General features: G+C 38.2%; 1 protein-coding gene across 1 annotated transcript; it reads right to left on the bottom strand.

Annotated features, from left to right (window-relative positions):
* Positions 1-33: 33 nt before the first annotated feature.
* On the bottom strand, positions 34-10,329 carry LOC131155045 (uncharacterized). The gene is made up of 3 exons (XM_058107942.1): positions 9,933-10,329; positions 1,335-1,476; positions 34-418 (listed from the first exon to the last, which is right to left on the bottom strand). Exons 1-3 carry the CDS (start codon positions 10,205-10,207, stop codon positions 323-325), a joined length of 513 nt encoding a protein of 170 aa, XP_057963925.1. The 5' UTR covers positions 10,208-10,329; the 3' UTR covers positions 34-322.
* Positions 10,330-16,221: the final 5,892 nt, after the last annotated feature.

Raw genomic sequence — 16,221 nt, 5'->3', positions numbered from 1 at the left:
ATTTTACATGCATTCTATTCAATTTTAACATAATTTTTAAACAATAGAAAATGGCTTTGTAGTGCCAACATTGCTTTATAAAAATTACAATGATACGCAGGTCTGACCTGACATTATTTACCCTCTCTTTTCCTCAAAATCAAAACAAGGACTTGTGTAACTAGACAGTTCCTATTCGCTAAAATGCATTTATATTGGTCTTCAAAATGGCATGAAAGACACAATCCAATCGCTGCATCACAGATCTTTCCCTGTGAATACAACCTAATGAGACACTCACACCTTTAAGCCCTGTTGCCTTTAACAGATCCAGCAACCGCTTCTATCTCAAATCGTTGGTATTTCTTCCAAAACCAAATGTGTCTTCAACGCCATGAGTCACATTCCGCCTACGCTCAGCTATCATATCTGAATATGCCTGAAAAGAGAGCAGAATTTTCAAAATGCAGCACCCTTATTTATTTTCTTTTTGCTTTTCAATGCTACAAAAATAGACTACTGAACAGGACGTGCAGCAATATTGCTTGGAAAGAAATGTCTGGTATATGCTGTGTGCACTGAGAATGGTTCTCGTCCATTCTCGTGATCAGTTCCTCCATTTTTTTCAGAAGACTGATCATAAGTTAGATATAATTCTTACATCAACAATATCATGAACAAACTCAACTGAATTATGAAGTGCCAAAAATAAATGAAAAAGCCTGCTTATGTGATCCAACACCAAGCAAGATTACTCTCATCATTTGAACAGTCCAATGCATGAGACTTCCTAAAAAAAGAGTCCCGTGAGAAAAAACTTACAAAAAGCCAAAAAAGCCTGACCATGGTCACCAAGGCTTGACCAACAATTTTATTGAGAGAGAGAGCGTGGGCGTGTAACAAGTAATTTGAAGCTTTTATAAAACTATTGCAACGAGTACAATCTTAAGGAATAAAAACCTAATTATTACTTTCAAAGTTTCTTATCACAAAGGTTGCATAATGGGATTCAAAACAGTTCCACCATCCCTGAATCTAATCATCGCATATTCCGGATGAATTAGGAGGAGATAATTGGGGAGACAAGAATGGAAGGATCTTCTAAACATTCCAATGATCAGGTTTTGATTGTATTCTCTCATGTGTGCATTCTGCAGTTTTAATTGTGCATATGGCAGTGCCTAACCGTTGGGCCCGTGGCTTCAATTTCTGTTGTGTTAATTGCAGATAGCTATGCCTAGACTAATCCCTACCAGTAGAAACATCTGGCAGGGTGCTCAAAATTTTACTGAAAATATGCACCACCACTTCAAATGTTCTAAAAGTTGAAAAAACAACAAAAGGTAAGGTCAAACCTTGGGATAAGAATACAGAAAGATGTACCACCACGTGCAAATTAGAAAGAGAACAACAGCAGTGACCATTATTGAGTGCAAAATTAGCCAGCTACAGGCAACCACCACTACTCCAGTCAGTGTTATAGTCCACGGTTGACACCTAACAACAGAGTAAAGGGTTGAAATCGGATCAGATAATAAAGCAAAGACCCAAAACAGAAACTTTCTTAATATTAAGCTGCTATGTTGCGAGCAGAGCATCTCCTTTCTGTTCTAATACATGATCAAAACATTTCAGCTTTATTCAAAATTAGAGCAAAAGAAAATAAAACGGACAATTTTAATTTGACTTGAAGTAGAACAAATATGACTTCATCCTGCTTTCATGTATGGTCTTTCAAAAAAGTCAAAAGCTAGTTTTCATTCATAAATGATCAGTTTTCCCTTTCTCCTTTTCCCTTTGCTTTTCCTTTATGGGTGAGGAGCAGACCTTAAACATGCCTTTTAAGGTTAAGAACATTAATTAGTCAAAAGGCACTCACACTATCCAATTCATTCTTTTAGCCTTCAAATACTTGTCTGCAGTCACTGCCAAATTAAGCCCCATACCATAGTTACCAGAAAATGCTAACACCCTAATGAACCACAAATTGGTACAAATGTTCCAAAACATGGTACATTTCCATTCCGGAATGCTAAATCTAATGATATAAAGTTTTAGCATATTTCTTTATTAATTAAAGTGGGGAACCATGCATTGTAATTCTATTTTTGGTCATTACTAATCTATTTCATGAAAGAAAATCGCTTCTAGATTTAGAGACATCTCAACTTCCACTCTAAATGAGTGCCATCACACAATTTTCACCAATATGTCTATAGAAGTATACCCCTAAAGTTCCACTTGTTAGAGCATGTGCCGTACCATGATCCTGTTCCCGTTCCAAGAGCCACAATGTTCCGCATTCTAGGTAACATTGTGATGTAGGACAGTATTAGAATTTAGACAGAGAGAATTAAGAGAACTAGAACAGGAAGAAGATAAAGTGAAGTAGCAGGAGGAGGTGGAGGAGGAAGATGGAACAGATAGAAGAACGGAGAAGGGGAAGGAACAAGACAGTGATGAGAGACTGAATTAGAAGAGAGATAAGAGAAGGAAGAAGAAGAGAGGTGGAAGAAGAAGAAGAAGAAGAAGAACAAGAACAGCAGAACCTGGAGGGGGTGGGGAGGGGTGGAGAGAGAGAGAGAGGGAAACTGCAATCTGATTCAAACAATAAATGTACATCCACTAGCATGTCCAGCGCTTAAACCACTAATACAACTAACACATATTTACAAAAAGGACCCAACTAACACATAATTACAAATACTAAAATAAGTCACTAGAAAAAGTACAAAAGAGGTCCTCCATACACATTTTCAAAACCTTTTTAAGCCTACGCCTAAAATATGTGTGTAGAATGGGCAGCCTAGGGAATATAGGTGGCCCTCCATCATTCTCCCCTGGCTGAAAGGAATTTTGATCTTCAGAGTGGGGCTACAAATATGACTCCAACAAGTGAGGAGCGCTGTCACAAACATCATCCTCCGCAAGTCATGTAGCTTCTGACTCGGGACAATCTCTCCACTGAACCAAGTAGCGACAAAAACTACCATGAGGAGACGTCGCAAACTCATCATTCAAGATACTCCACTGTTTCCTCTGTTGTCAAGAAATGGAGGGAGGCTGAGGAGCTGCTGAATCTGCATGGGCATCAAATGGAAAACCAAGAGGCTCAAAAGTGCCGGGGTAAGGTATCAAATTCTTTACATTAAAAACTGGTCATATGAGTAGGTAAATCAAGTAAATATGCATTAGGTCCAAGTTTCTTAGGGATGAGCAAAGAGCCAATGGCACGAGCATGAGTTTTTTAAATGAATTTTTAGGGTAGCGTTCAGGTCTTATGCAACCCACATGACACTATCACCTGCAGTAAATTCTCTAGCTCTACGATGCACATCTGCAGCAAGTTCATAATCCATATTACTCAGCAAGTTTTTTGCCTAACCTCAGCATGCAGCTCAAGAATGTGATGGACGGAAGACTCGGCAGGCTTAGAAATATGGGCATCTGGTAGCAAAGGAACAAGATCAATGTTGCAAGGGGTTTGTAACCAAATACACACTCAAAAGGGCTCTTACCAGTGGACCTATTCACAGAATTATTATAAGCAAACTCAACAGTAGGTAGCAGGAAGTCCCAACTGCCCTGGTTTTCCTCCCACAACACACCTAAGCAGGTGACCAAGACTACAAACCACAACCTCAGCCTGCCCATCAGTTTGGGAGTAGCAAACGGAAGAAAACAGCAAGTCCCACACATTTTCCAAAGTGTCTTCCAAAAGTAGCTAGAGAGCTTGATATCCCTATTGGACACTATGGAGGTTGGCAACCCATGCTATTTGAACTAAAGAACAATTTAGCTACATGAGATGTATCATAAGTCCTATTACTTGGAATGAAATGTGGCATCATGGAAAATCTGTCAACGACACAAATACGGAATCATATCCCTAGGCTGTTTTGGGGAGTCCAAGAACAAAATCCATACTTAGCTACATGAGAAGTATCAAAAGTTATTACATGGAATGAAATGTGCCATCTTGGAGAATCCGTCAACAACACAACTATGGAATCATGTCCCTAGGTTGTTTTGGGGAGTCCAAGAACAAAATCCATACTTAGGTATCTCTGAGGCATGTGTGGCAATGGTAGAGGGGAATAAAGGCTAGTGTTGTGTCTTGTAGATTTGCTAATTGACATGTACGACATTGAGAGATTATCCTAGCAACATCCCTCTTTAAGGAAGGCCAATAAAACTTATCCTCAACTAAGGCAATGGTTTTATCCCTCCCCAAGTGACCAGTTAACTCTCCGGCATGCAATGCCTAAACTAAAAGATCTCTAAAGGAAGTATGGGAAATGCATAACCTAGAACTTTAGGCATCGCTCTCAAATGATGAAATCTACAAAACCCCTATGATGGCCTTCATTCACCACCTAAACAATAATCCCAAAATTAGGACAAGGGGAGTACTCGTCCTTCAAATGATCTAACCCAATGACCTTGGCTCTCAAGGTATGGAGAATAACTGCCACCCTACTAAGGCCATCAGCCACTTCATTCTCAACACCGCAATGATGCTTAAGAACGAAAGAGTACTCGTTGAGGAACTCTAGCCAACCAGTATGCTTTGCACTCAACTTCTTTTGCAAGCTCAGATCTCACAAAGCAAGGTGGTTAGAGAAGAGTACAAACTCTTGGGGTAATAGGTAGTATGTCCAATGTTGGAGAGATCTCACTACAGCGTAAAACTCTTTATCATATGTGCTATATCTTTGTTTGGCATTGGAGAGTTTTTCATTGAAAAATGCTATCAGATGTCCCACTTGACTCAAGACCCCACCTATACCTATCCCAAAGGTATCACAAGCCACCTTACAAACTCTACTGAAGTCCGGATGCCCAAGTATAGGTGCTTCGGTCATCTTTTGTTTGAGCTCTCTAAAAGTTTTAGAAGCTGATGGGCCTAATGAAACTCTCCTTTCTTCAAACACTGAGTGATAGGAACCATGATGGTGCCAAAATGCCGTATGAATCGCCTATAGAAAGCAGTGAGGCCACGAAAGCCACTAATACAAGTAACACATTTACAAAGACGACCCAATTGACACATAATTACAAATACCAAAAGAAGTCACTAAAAAAAGTAAGAAACAGGTCATCCATACACATATTTCCTAAAACTTTTTAATCCTATACCTAAAATACGTGTGCTGAATGGGTGGCCTAGGGGATATGGGCGGTCTTCCATCACATTTCCCTAAACCCTATGATCTTACGCATGTCTGCCACTCTTGAAGGGCTCCAGCATCAGCGAAAAACACTGGAATCGGCAGGAATTTCTGGACAACAATGCCATTTCAGAACCATAGTAATCCTTTGAGATATTAAAAAAATCAGCATCATAATTGCCCACAAACATCATTGATCTATAGCCTCCTGAAATCCAATCGCTGGAGCCCAGCCATGTGCACTCACAAAACAGATGAGACTGACAGCCCCGACTGCACACTCCAGTGCATGAAGCTTTGTTAAGGCTCGTTTATTTTTTTTTATTTGTTCCCACGTCATGTATACATTTATAAACCATGATACCAAGTTGTGGTCATAGGTTTTGTTCCAAAGACCCAGCATTTTTGTCTTCACTCACAGGCACTTCATCAATGCTGTTAGAAGCTGTTTGTGACTGATAATTGGGGCTGGCAGTGTAGTATCAGTGTGTTTGCTATATGATTGGGGCTTTATTGGTGCTGTATCACTGCTGTATCAGTGTATGTGTGTGATTGGTGTTTTTTGTGGGGGTTGGTTGGAGTCCATGAACCTCAAAAATTTGTTTCCCTCATCGGTCACCCCAGATTCCATTCCTAATTGTTCAGCCATTGGCAAACAATGTACAATGTGTCTCAAAGGAGGAATATTCAAGGTTCCTGCAGTATTAGGCACCCCAACAAGCAACTCATCACATGACATCTTTTGCTCAGAAAGGTAATCCAACAGCGTGCATGTCATCAAGTATCTCTGCCACTAGTCCTTGGGTTATTGATTCTACCACTAGTGACTATATAACAGGAATATCCAACATTCTTTTTGCTCTCCAATATTCTAAGAACCCTTGAGTTCCTTTTACTAATGTATCTAATATAGTTAAAGGGATGGGAACAGTAAATAGACACCTTTAAATTTCTTCCATTTTGTCTATTCCTAACCCCCCCCCCCCCCCCTCCCTCCCCTCAATCTCATGTCTCTTAGTAAGATTACTAAGTCAATAAGTTGTTTTGTAATGCTATTTGGGATCTAAAGACAAGGAAGACAATTGGCACAGGACATGAAGCTCGTGGAGTTTACTACTTTGAGTCGCTTTGTTCTCCTATTGCCTGCATTGCTGTTGCTACACCACTTCAAGTGCACTGTCGCCTTGGTCATCCATTGTACAAGTAAAATAGCGAGTTCCTACATTGAGTTATGTGTCTAATCTTGTTGGGAAAACACCATCATGTTCCTTTTGCCTCTTGAGTCAACAAACGAGTCATTAGCCCTTCCATTTTGGTTCATTCCGATGTTCGGGATCCTAGTTGTATGATGGCACAGTTGGGGTTTCGACCATTTGTTACATTTTTCAATGATAACTCCAGGATGACTTGGCTCTATTTAACATTCAAAGTTGTGTAACATCTTTTGCGCCTTTATTCTAAACTAAGGACTTAATTTGATGTACTGTGATACTATGCAATGAAAATGCTAAGGAGTACTTCGATACCCAAATCACTACCCACATGTCCAACTTTGGCATGATACGTTAGTCATCTTGTGCTCACACTCCTCAACAAAATGGAGTTGCAAGGAAAAACAAGAATATTCTCAAAATCACTTGTACTTTAGTGTATCAAATGAATGTCCCCAAAGTCTTTTTGGAGCCATTTCATGCTCATTGCTTGCTTTCTCATTAGTAAAATGTCATCCTTTGTCCTTGGTGGTAAAATACCATATTTTTTAATCTTCTTAAAGCTCATTTGTTGTCACTTCTTCCTTGTATATTTGGCTGTGTCCTTTCTCCATTAGTTACATCCAGGAATGGATATATTGAATCCTTTTGCTATCAAATGTATTTTTTTGGGTTACTTTTGTACTAAAAAGGATATCGATGCTATGGCCCTACTTTCCATCGATTCATTCTCTTGCCTACTGTGAGTTTGCAACATACTATTATGATTTCTTAAGTTCTACTTACGTCTTTTTATCTACCTAGCCTTCTAGATCCTAACCTATTATCATCTTTGCCCAAGCCTTTTGCACACTCATCCAGTTCGATCCTTCTCCTATCTCTTGGATCATCCTAATTTGCGCACACGACAATGACTCAAGGGAGGAGAACCTCCAGCAGCTTCTACCTCTAAGCCCCCAGTTTCCTTGTTATTTCCAAGATGTTGATCTTCCTATAGCTGTTTATAAAAAATAAATGTACCTGTATCCAACATTCAGTCTCCAATTTCATTTGCTATGATGTTTTGAAACCCTCATATTACTCTATGGTTGGCTGTAAGTGTGCACTGTGAAGGTCAATCCTCATGATTCCATGGCTTGTTTGACTGCACGCCTTGTTGCTAAAGGATATACTTAGGTGTATGATTTGTCTTATTTTGACACATTCTCCCCAATTGCCAAACTTCCATCAATTGGTTTATTCATCTCCTTAGCCATCGCCTATCATTGCATCATTTAGATGTGAAGAATGCCTTCTGATATGGTGATCTTCAGTAGGTGGCATATTTGGAGTAACCACTTGGGTTTGTTGCTTATAGGGAGTTACGAGTAGTGTGTTGACTCAATAAATCATTTCATGGTATAAAATAGTCTCCTAAAACATGGTTTGGTTGATTCATGCCATAATAATTCAGTTTCGTCTTCAGCGATGGGCAGTAGATAAAACCATTTTTTTCATACTAAATTTCATACCAAAGATTTGTGACTATTGAAATACTTATTGGGTATAAAGTATCCACATCTCATATGGGACATTTTGTAATAAAACTATATTCTATAACTATTATATGAGACTAGGCCGTTAGGATCTAAATCTGTCGATACGCCAATGAATCCTAACAGCAAATTATCACCATATGTGGTAGATTTGTTGGCTGACCTAAGATGATACCACAAATTTGTTGGAAAGTTGAACTAACTCACAACTACTCAACTAGATATATCTCTTGCTACTAGCGTTGTCAACTAGTTTCTTGATTCCCTGATAACAATTCATTAGGGTGCAGTCTTATCTTGATATGCCTTAAAAGGTGCACCTAGGAGAGGTTTACCATATTGGGATTGTGTTTACACTCATGTTTACGGATATATAGATGCATATTAGGTTGGGTCACCTTTTGACAAAAGATCTGTACTCACGTACTATGTTCTTGTTGAACTTAATACTGTGGAAGTGTATGAAACAAACTGTGGGCCATTGCCCATACTACATGTAAGCTTGTTTGACTAAAAAACATGATGGCTTGGTTTTCCACATTCTCAGCCTAGTCATATTGCCTCAAAACTAGTCTTTTGTGAGCAAATGAAACACATTAAGTTGATTGTCACTTAATTTGGGAGAAACTTGTGTAGAAGCTCATTACAACCATTCACGCGAAGTCTAAATTTCAACTTGTTGATTTATTCACTAAAGCCTGGAGTGAGTGCTCGTGTTAAATACATTATAATTTATAACAAGCTAGGGGCATATAATTGTCTAGGTTTGGATTAAGTATTTTTAAATGCTTGTAACCTTTCTCTATTGATATTAGATTAATTTTTGCACGGATTGAGGACATAGACCAAATGGAAGGGCATTATAATGCTAAATCTTGTGTGTTCTTGTATGCATGATCTAATTCGGTATGCATAATAGATTTTGTGGGTTTTGTGACAAAAAAACTAGTATTAGTGCCAACGGTGAGATCTTTGGCATTTTTTAAAGACCAAAGAAGTTGCAATTTTGCTGGAGTTTCAATTTAAGATTGTTTTATTTGGTTTCTTGTTTAGCATGGTTTTTGGTTAACTTCTTGGTAATAGTGGTTGGGAGAGATTAGTTGTTTGCCATGGCTACACTTCCCCATGGTTTGTAGTAGTAGATGTTTGGTGGCTTTTGCGGGTCTGAGCAAACAACCCTCTTGAGGGAAGGGATTGATTATCAAATAAACATATTTGCTTTTGGTGACTTGACAATTTTTGCATGGGGGTTTACCAAGGTTCCCTAGAAAAGATTTCTTTCCTAATTTCAGAGTTGGGCAATTGAACCAAGTAACTAACATGTCCAAAAGGAATGTCTTGGAGGATAGGTAGCACTTCCTATTCCATATGGCGTCACTCAAAAGATACTTGAAGGGTAAGGACTTGAAGTGCATAAATAGAAGATAGATTGAACAAAGAAGGTGTTGAGCTAATAGTGGTTCTTTGGGAATATACGCAAAGCACACTTGAGTGCGTAATTGTGTGATGTTCAGGTGTGAGGGAAGTTGGATTAAGAGTTTGTTGAGCGGTTTAAACATTTTATCCTTACTGATAGTGAATTTATTTTTTTGTGTGGATTGTAGGCATGGTCACGACATATGGTGAATCAAAATTCTATCTCATTTTTTCCCCCAGTCACTCTTTTATTAGTTTTACTGCCAGGCAGCATTGATATAAAGATGGGAGCCAAATTTAAGCTCAAACATGAATATTTTTATTGGTTCAAGGGTAGCAGTAGTAGTAGTAGTTGTTGATGTTATTATCATTTATTTCAGATACATAAATTATTGAGTAAAGAGGATCCTATTCATCATAACCAAGCATTCAGCGGAATGAAAACAGACTACAGATTACAGTTTCAAATGACAGCAAGTTTACAGTATAACTAGAAAAAATTTATGCACATCGCATTCACAAGAAATTCCATTACTAATAACCAAACATGTAGCTTGAAATCAAAGATCATTAAATTAATTAGTAATATTGAGAGAGAGAGAGAGAGAGAGATAAATCACCAGAATGGCTTGGTGTCCCAAACCGAATCATACTCAAGGGACAAGTAGTTCAGATAACCATCCATATCATCAACTCGGCCGTTTTCGTCAAAGGACAAAGCCTCATTTGCATCATTTGGATTGCTTCCAGAAATAACTGTTTTGCTGCGAAAACTTGTTGATTTGAGATTTACAAATGAAGAAAAAATGGGAGTCGAGAAATGGGTTTGCGAAGGGGAATAATGAGGTCGCAGTATACAAGAGAGGGAGACAGGGAAGAGTGAAATTGCTCCCATTTTTCGTCTCTGAAAATATCCCAAGTCTCTTTTTTCTAGCTTTGTAGAGGCCTGTGGCCTGGAAGGCCTGGAGGCCAACCCGGGAGCATCCGCAGACGAAACGAAGTCGTTTTGATCAACTTCAGACCGACGAGCCTTCAGGCTTTTATTTATTTATTTACCTATTTGATTGGCAAAATATAATGTGATATATAGGAATCAACAAAAGGATGAAAATTGTGGAGTACTAAATTTATTGGAGTTTTTTCCTGTTTTATTATTAAAAAAAAATAAAATATTAAATAATACCCTTATTGGGAAAAAATTTCTCAAACTAATACTTACATAATCTCGTAACTTGATGCTGCGAGATTTAAACTGATGAGCCATGCTGCGAGATTTAAACTGATTAGCCACTAGGAAGGTGACGCGTGGCACGGATGTGAGCGAATCTCGCAGCGAGCGGGAAGGTGATGCGTGGCAGGGGGCTCAGCAAATCTTGCAGCACCAAGCTGCAAGATTTGTCTCTAAAATGGCGCAGCGTTGTGACACGTGGAGAATCTTGTAGGTCTATCCTACGAGATTTGCTTCATCTGCCCATTTCCCTCTCGAGCGCTCAGAACCGTTTGTAAAGGGAGATTGCAGAGAGTGCAAAGAGGATCGGAGATTGCAGGTGACCGTTCGAAGGCGAGGCTATTTAAGGAAGAAAATGGGGTAGATATTTTTTATTTAGTAAAAACGTGAATCATTGAGTTTCATTGTTTTACTTACTGATTTGAATTTGTTGCACTGAGTTGGATTTGTTTCATAAGTTGGGTTTGAATTTTTTCGATTCATAGCTGCATTTGGATGAAGATTAGTTTTTATTTATTTGCTTTTTTATATTTTTTATTTCATGTTCTGCCTGTTAAATTAAGTTTCTAATTTGTTTTAATTTTGCAATATTAACTACATAAGTTGTCGGGAGAGGCAGACTCAATTAATAAAATTACTTTACATGCTTGCAAGTGAATTTTAATGGTTTCATTACTGGTTACAAAAGAAATTTTAAAAATTTCAACTTATTTTTTTAGTTGTATTAAAAAGGTGAAAAACTAAAGAGTTTGTTTAGTTAAAATATTATTTCATTTTTTATTTTTTATTTTAAAATAATTTTTAAAAAAATTTAAAAATTTGTATAAGATAATATTTGGGATCATAAATCTAGACATGTGTGGATTGGAAAGAAATTTAATACATTTTTTATTATTTTTATCAAAATTAATACAGACATGTAACATTTGAATTAAAATTGTTTTCCATATAAATTAGAAAAATGAAAAAAGTTATATTTTTATGATTATTTCAAAAATTGAAAATAGAAAATAAAATTGTTTCCGCAGTCATATAGTTTTAAAATATTTTATTGTTTTAGGTTTTCTACATACAAATGTTTTAAACTGAAAAATTAGTCATCTGTTTTTTTTTTTTTTGTAATTTTTTAACAAATACCTAAAATAAAAATAAAAATTATCTTTCACAACTAAGCAAGTATTCAAAGTTTATTATGATTATCTAATTTTGATTGCTTTGATTGCTCACTGATGGAATCGACCCTGAATTTAATCCACACCATTTAATTGAATGCTCACTTTATTTTTTTAGTTGTATCTAGGGGAGATGTGAAATTACATAAACCTCACAAACTTAGATAGAACAATCGAGACCAACCTCCTTCCTAGTGACACAAAAAATTGTTGAAGCTTAATAAGGATACTGAATGAAGAGATCTTTATTTATTTATTTATTATGTTTAATAAAATTGATCTTTTTATATAGACATGGAGAGGGAACATAATAAGGTTATGAAGTTATATAAGAGGATAGGATCATTAGTCATTGTTCGATTGTCATTTCATGAATTAGAGTTCTTCACATGAACTTTTTTTCTTCATCAGCATACATGGGCTAGAAAGAAAAGTCACTTAAAAAGCATACTATTTTGTCTTGTAGTTTACTCAAAGACTCATTATGCTTCTAAAGGCCATCTGTCATCCTTGTATTATCTAGATTATGTGTTAAACCTTCCCTAAAGTTATCATTAGCTTCATGATCACAATTCTATATTTCCTCATTAGCTTTCTTGATTCAAATTTTTAAACTTTAAATTTAAATTTAAAAGAATTTATATAAGTCATCATAAAAATATTCAATAGAGTATATCGTAAATAGCTTGATTTATTCGCAAATATGATCAAATAAAATTTTCATCAAATAGTAGTATATATTTTATATACTAAGGTGATATTTAATTTGCATAATCATTCTAAATTTAACTTGCACAATCAAATATGGTCCATCTCATTTTAAAAATTAAAGTCCAACTATTTATATTCATATAATTTACTTTTAAAAATAAATAAATGAGCCGCAACATTTATTAGAAAATTTTGAGATTTTATAGTAGTAGGATGAGAAAACAATTTAAGAAATAACCAAAACAAATTGCTTGGATATTCTATCTTATGACACAATATTAAGTTACGTATGAAGATTGTTGGTACTTAGGTGATAAAGTGAAGGGGTGAAAATTAGTTATTTAGTTTACAATAACCAAAATAATTGTATGTTATGTGTCCAATAACCAAAATAATTATATGTTATGTATCAAAATAATTGTAAATCGAGTGACATATTGATCTGAATGCCTCCTGCATGGCTGATGCAGTGATGTGAATTGCATGCTAGTAGATATTATAGGTTCTCGTATGCTCAAACTATGTTATTATATTGCTTACAAATGTTTCAGGGTCATTGTAAAAATGGGTAAATGTTCAAATTACAGACGGCATGCTGTCGAAATTTTGGTAGGACTTTTCCTAGAAAAGTCATAAGTGCATGCAAAAATAATTTTGAAGTGACAAGTGAAACATTTAGGGCAGATTGCATGTGCATGAACATAGTGAAAATAATTCTTGATTACTATTGACTTAACATATCACTTATACATACAATTGTTGTTTTGCGTAGGTCTTTTATCTTTCTTGATCGTCGATCTAAATGGCAGGAAGTTCAAGCAGTACTACGGTGAAGGTATTGTTGTACATAGGGGGTCACATTATAACTGGACAAATCGGTGTTAGTTATAGTATTCTGCCAGTTCGACCTATTCAAATTGGCCATAGGTGTAAATTAACTAAATTGTATACGAAGATATACAAGTATTTGCATATTGATCCAAATCAATATGCATTGCGGATAACCGCAAGATACCCGATTCAAGGGCATCATGATACAATCCTCTATGAGGCTATTCCCGTAACTGATGATTATGGTCTACGCATTGTGTTGGATGCACACTGCGTAGGGAAGACATATTTGACTGTGCAATTATATGTCGAAAACATTCCTTACATGGGTGTCGCCGCGGATGGGCAGACGGGAACGTCTATTGAGCATGTAGTTGAAGCGGAGGAAGAAGATGCAGAGCCATACACGAGTACAGATGTTGGTGGGATGCCTGTTGTGGATATGAATGAATGTCTGGGATCGTCGTTCGAGCTGCACACGTACGAAGGACCTATTATTGATACGGATGATCATGATGTTTGCGAAGAAGTTCCAACAGAACGACTGGGATCATTGTTCACCATTGCGAACAACGTGTTAGATGAGGGGATGAACATCACGAATGATGTTCATTTACAAGATGACACATATGAGCAGGAAATTGGTGAAGGGACGAACGAGTTCCCCGATGATGTCGACCCACCCTACTGTGAAACGAATGATGCCACGTATAACGCTGAGTTCATGGACGAACCTCCTATGTATGGTGTAATTGACGTAAATGCTGCAGATTTGTCACGTGGTGAGGAGCTTCCTATATGGATAACTCGTTGGGATGAATCGTCATAACTGAGTAAAGGGATGTTATTTGGGTCAAAAAATCAGTTGATAGCTGCTGTGCGAATATACCACGCTCAAACGCACCATGACTTCCACGTCGTGCAGTCGACCCCACTGTTATGGGTTGTTAGGTGTAAGAACTCTGATTGCAGTTGGAAAGTGCGTGCGATTTATCGTCAGAAACACCAATTTTTCAAAATAACTTAATATGGTGGTCTGCACACATGCTTGAATGAACTTCTCTCACAAGACCATAACCAAATCACGTCGTCCCTCATTGCTAGGGAGATCGTGAATATGATAAGGGGTGATGCATCGACATCAATTGCTACATTGAAGGAGTTCATAGATCGTCGTTTCGACCATTCCATCTCATATAAAAAGGTTTGGTTGGGAAAACAGAAGACAATTGCCCAAGTATTCGGCGATTGGGAGATGTCTTATCGGACTTTGCCTAGGTGGATGGAAGCAATGTGCGCGTATAATCCTGATACTGTTGTCAAGTGGAGGTGGACTCCTATACCAGGTAGCGATTAGACCGCAACATTTGTATCAGTATTTTGGGCATTCGCAACATCTATTTAGGGTTTTCCCCACTGTCCTCCTGTTATATGTGTTGATGGGACACACTTGTACGGTAAGTATAAGGGAAAACTCCTTATTGCAATGTGCCTGGATGCAAATAGGCAAATATTTCCCCTTGCATTCGCTATTGTGCAAGAGGAAAGTTTGGACACATGGAATTGGTTTCTGTGTTGTCTTCGTTCCAAACCGACAGGGATGACATTTGCCTTATATCATATAGGCATCCAGGGATCCTCGATGCAGTGCATTGCAATCCCGATTGGCAACCACCACGTGCCCACCACTGATTCTGCTTTCGACACGTGGTTAGCAACTTTAGCACGAAAGTGCACAGTGTCAATCTTAAGCGACTGGCTGAGCGAGCAAGAATGGAGTATCAGGTAAGAAAGTTTAACATGTGGATGGAGAGGATATTCGATGAGGGTGGGGAACCCGCAAAGACGTTTTTTGATCAGATCCCTTCTCATATATGGACTCAGTGCCACGACGGTGGTAAAAGGTATGAGAACATGACGACTAACCTCATCGAATGTTTCAACGCCATCCTGAAGGGCGCTCATAGCCTCCCAATCATTACCCTTATGCAACTGACATTTTATTGCGTTGCACATTATTTCAACAACCGACAGGAGGCTGCTCGTAATGCAATATTGGGAGAAAATGTATTCATTCATCATATATTGCTAGCGATGGAAAGAAGGAAGTTGAAGGTGACCGGACATCGCGTGATGACGTTCAACCGGTTTAGGGGTACTTTTAGCGTCACGACTGCGCAATTGGGACCTCATAAAGGAAACAATGTGCAAACCCTGCGCATTCAGGATATGCACGAATGCTCGTGTAGGAAGTGGTAAGCGTTACACTTTCCATGCTCCCACCTTCTCGCTGCATGCGCGGAGACACGACTGAACGCTATGCAGTACGTTGAGTCATGTTGGAGCACCGCCGAACACTATGCGACATATGTGGCGGATTTTCATCCGATTATGCACGAGGTGTACTGGCCAGCATCATCGTTGTCGACTATACAAGCAAATCCAGCGTATGCTCAACATAAAGGTCAGCCTAGGAGCTCCCGTATACACAATGAGATGGACGCAATGGAAGGTAGGAAGAGGAGCACGTGCAGTATATGTCATCAAGAAGGACATAATCGTACAAGGTGTCTGAGAAGGATCCAACCCGGGGATGTAGCTGGACCGTCACATTGATTTCGTAGGCAGTTTGGGACTCATTTAGACCCTTCTTCTTTTGTATATACTTATTCTAATGCGATGATGCATTTTACAGGATTGATCTAGGGCTGTCTGATCCAAGCGTAGTGATGATGGGAGATGATCACAGGGCCAGCCGAGCGTGGGCTGATGGGCATGCCGACCCCTTGTTCTGCCGAGGGGGCACGCAGTTTGCGGAGCGTTGATTGGAGGCAGACCCCTGCATTGTCTACCTTATACGCGATGCGGGATTTTATGGCATTTATCGGATTGCCCATATCCAGCTCGATTGGCATCTTGTCACAGCTTTGGTGGAGCAATGGAGACCTGAGACGCACACGTTCCACC

Source organism: Malania oleifera, chromosome 5 (assembly GCF_029873635.1).
Source record: "Malania oleifera isolate guangnan ecotype guangnan chromosome 5, ASM2987363v1, whole genome shotgun sequence".
In the NCBI taxonomy this organism is placed as follows: domain Eukaryota; kingdom Viridiplantae; phylum Streptophyta; class Magnoliopsida; order Santalales; family Ximeniaceae; genus Malania; species Malania oleifera.
Note: the sequence above shows the minus strand (reverse complement) of the source record. Positions and strands in the feature narration are given on the sequence as shown.

Bases quoted from the DNA above. Each gene is read 5' to 3' on its own strand.
- LOC131155045 (XM_058107942.1), bottom strand. From the start codon at position 10,207: ATGGGAGCAATTTCACTCTTCCCTGTCTCCCTCTCTTGTATACTGCGA. The intron at 1,477-9,932 runs GTGATTTATCTC...CTCTGTTGTTAG, and splicing joins TGGGACACCAAGCCATTCTG to GTGTCAACCGTGGACTATAA. The intron at 419-1,334 runs GTTTGACCTTAC...CTCTCTTTTCAG, and splicing joins TTCTGTATTCTTATCCCAAG to GCATATTCAGATATGATAGC.